This window comes from Perkinsus marinus, assembly GCF_000006405.1.
Source record: "Perkinsus marinus ATCC 50983 genomic scaffold scf_1104296953136, whole genome shotgun sequence".
NCBI lineage: Eukaryota > Perkinsozoa > Perkinsida > Perkinsidae > Perkinsus > Perkinsus marinus.
This window is the reverse complement of record NW_003208596.1, coordinates 1-1,828: the sequence shown is the minus strand read 5'-3', so window position 1 is coordinate 1,828 and position 1,828 is coordinate 1. Positions and strand designations below refer to the sequence as shown.

At 47.9% G+C, this 1,828-nt stretch overlaps 1 protein-coding gene across 1 annotated transcript; it reads left to right on the top strand.

Moving 5' to 3' along the window:
- Positions 1–70: 70 nt before the first annotated feature.
- On the top strand, positions 71–796 carry Pmar_PMAR026621 (hypothetical protein; the record flags this gene model as incomplete). Its single annotated transcript, XM_002776612.1, has 1 exon — positions 71–796. One exon carries the CDS (start codon positions 71–73, stop codon positions 794–796), a length of 726 nt encoding a protein of 241 aa, XP_002776658.1.
- Positions 797–1,828: the final 1,032 nt, after the last annotated feature.

Genomic DNA, 1,828 nt, shown 5'->3' with positions numbered 1-1,828 from the left:
TTACTTGTCGGTATTCGGTAAAGTACAGGAGGTCATCGAGATAGAGGATAGGGATGAGGCTATCATCGTTATGACCGATGCTTCGGATAGCAGTCCTGTCTACCCTCATGGTCTCAAGGTGGTCAGTGGAGGCGAGGTAGAGATCGCTTCTTACAATGAGGCTCTATCAGCTGGCTGGCTATCGGCGGTTCACGACACTGACTCGTTGTCGGTGCCCAATGGTAGTCTTGATAGTTCGTCGCTCCTCTGGCATGTTACAACTCCCAGTGGTTTGGGTGTACATCAGAGCTCCCTGAGGAGTCATGCTCAGACCTGGGATGCCAGCAGAAAGTCGCGACCGGAGCCTTCGACGTTTGCTGGGGACAACGAGCCGCCTCGGATGAACCTCTTGGAGGCGTTACAAGTCTTCAACGAAGAGGATGAGAAGAGGGTCTTCACGGTTCGGAAAGTGCACAAGCTCGGTTTTAAATCACAGTATGCTTTAAAGAAGTACTTCAGCCAGTTCGGTAGAGTGAAGGACGTTGTTCTCCTCCCGATGAGGGCCAAGCCGAAGCCAGGCCCGCATGGTCAAGTTCGTGCGGTTCGACCGAGCTCGATGGGCTTTGTGGTTATGCAGTGCCCTGAAGATGTACAGAGGATTCTCGCCTATGGAGACACGCATACAATCAAGGGTTGGCCGATTGAGGTCCGCCCGTTCGTTCGACCTAGCGATAAGCAAGAGTCGAAGGTTGGTACCTATGGTGAAGGCGTCCACGCTTCGGCTACTGGATTGCCCAAGGAGGGCAGGAGTGAATGAACAAGGTGACTGTTACTAAACAGTATGAAGGAATAGGACACCATGGCCTCCTGTGTTACTTTGAGCGCCGCTTCCTTGGTGGTGAATACAAGATTTTGAATGATTCTATTCTTTTATTTCATATACCTGATTTGTATGATCATTATTGAATACCAAACTAGAGTAGTAACGTCCTGTTTCTTCTGTCATATACCTGGAGTTTCTCCATCACCAATTCACCTCACGAAACCAGTCGCCTTTTGAGGGCTTCCAACTAGCACCTCGATAACGAGTGCTTGTTGGCTCCCTTGTAAGAGATGTTGGTCAGTGTGATCTATCTGAAGGACTCTGTCTATCTGTGGCTGTAAATTTCATTTGATCATCATGCCGTGCTCATTTTTGTGTCGGTAAATATAACTTTACTAAGCAGCGGCGAGTAGTTGCTGATTCCCCCCGCGAATGCTTTGAACTTGTGTGAGCTTCATCATTCGACGTATGATCGTTAGAGTGAGGCAAGGCCTCCTCAGCTCCCATGAGCGCTGGTAGTTTTTTATTGTTACTTAAGAGCCGCATCTACTCATGCCACAGGCCATCGTAGATTTATTGAGTATCAATTCTAAGGAGTCGTCAGCGCTCAAGCCGCTTCCACATCTTGAATATGTTTTATAACTGTTCTTGATTCTGATGATGGCGTATCTCTCTTGGACTGATGTCAGCTGCCTTTGTTCGACACAGTTTTACTGGCAGTTTGCCTCTGCTCAATTCCAGGTAGTCGAGCATTACCGCGCTAAAGCTTCTCGTCGCCTGGCTCCATGGCTTGAGAGTATACTCTGTTGACTGCCAAATGGTCGCTGTGAATAATTGTGTCTCTAGATGTACCTCATGTTAGCAGTAGCAGTTATCTGTTCTCTGATTACTATGGTACTAATCATCTTCACATAGTCTACAGGGTCCTCCACCCGAAATTGCCCTGAGCGTTATCATCGTAAACGAAGTCATTGTTACTGTTGTAAGTCGTGTACGTTGTCGCTATTCGATTCTCGTGTGATGCTT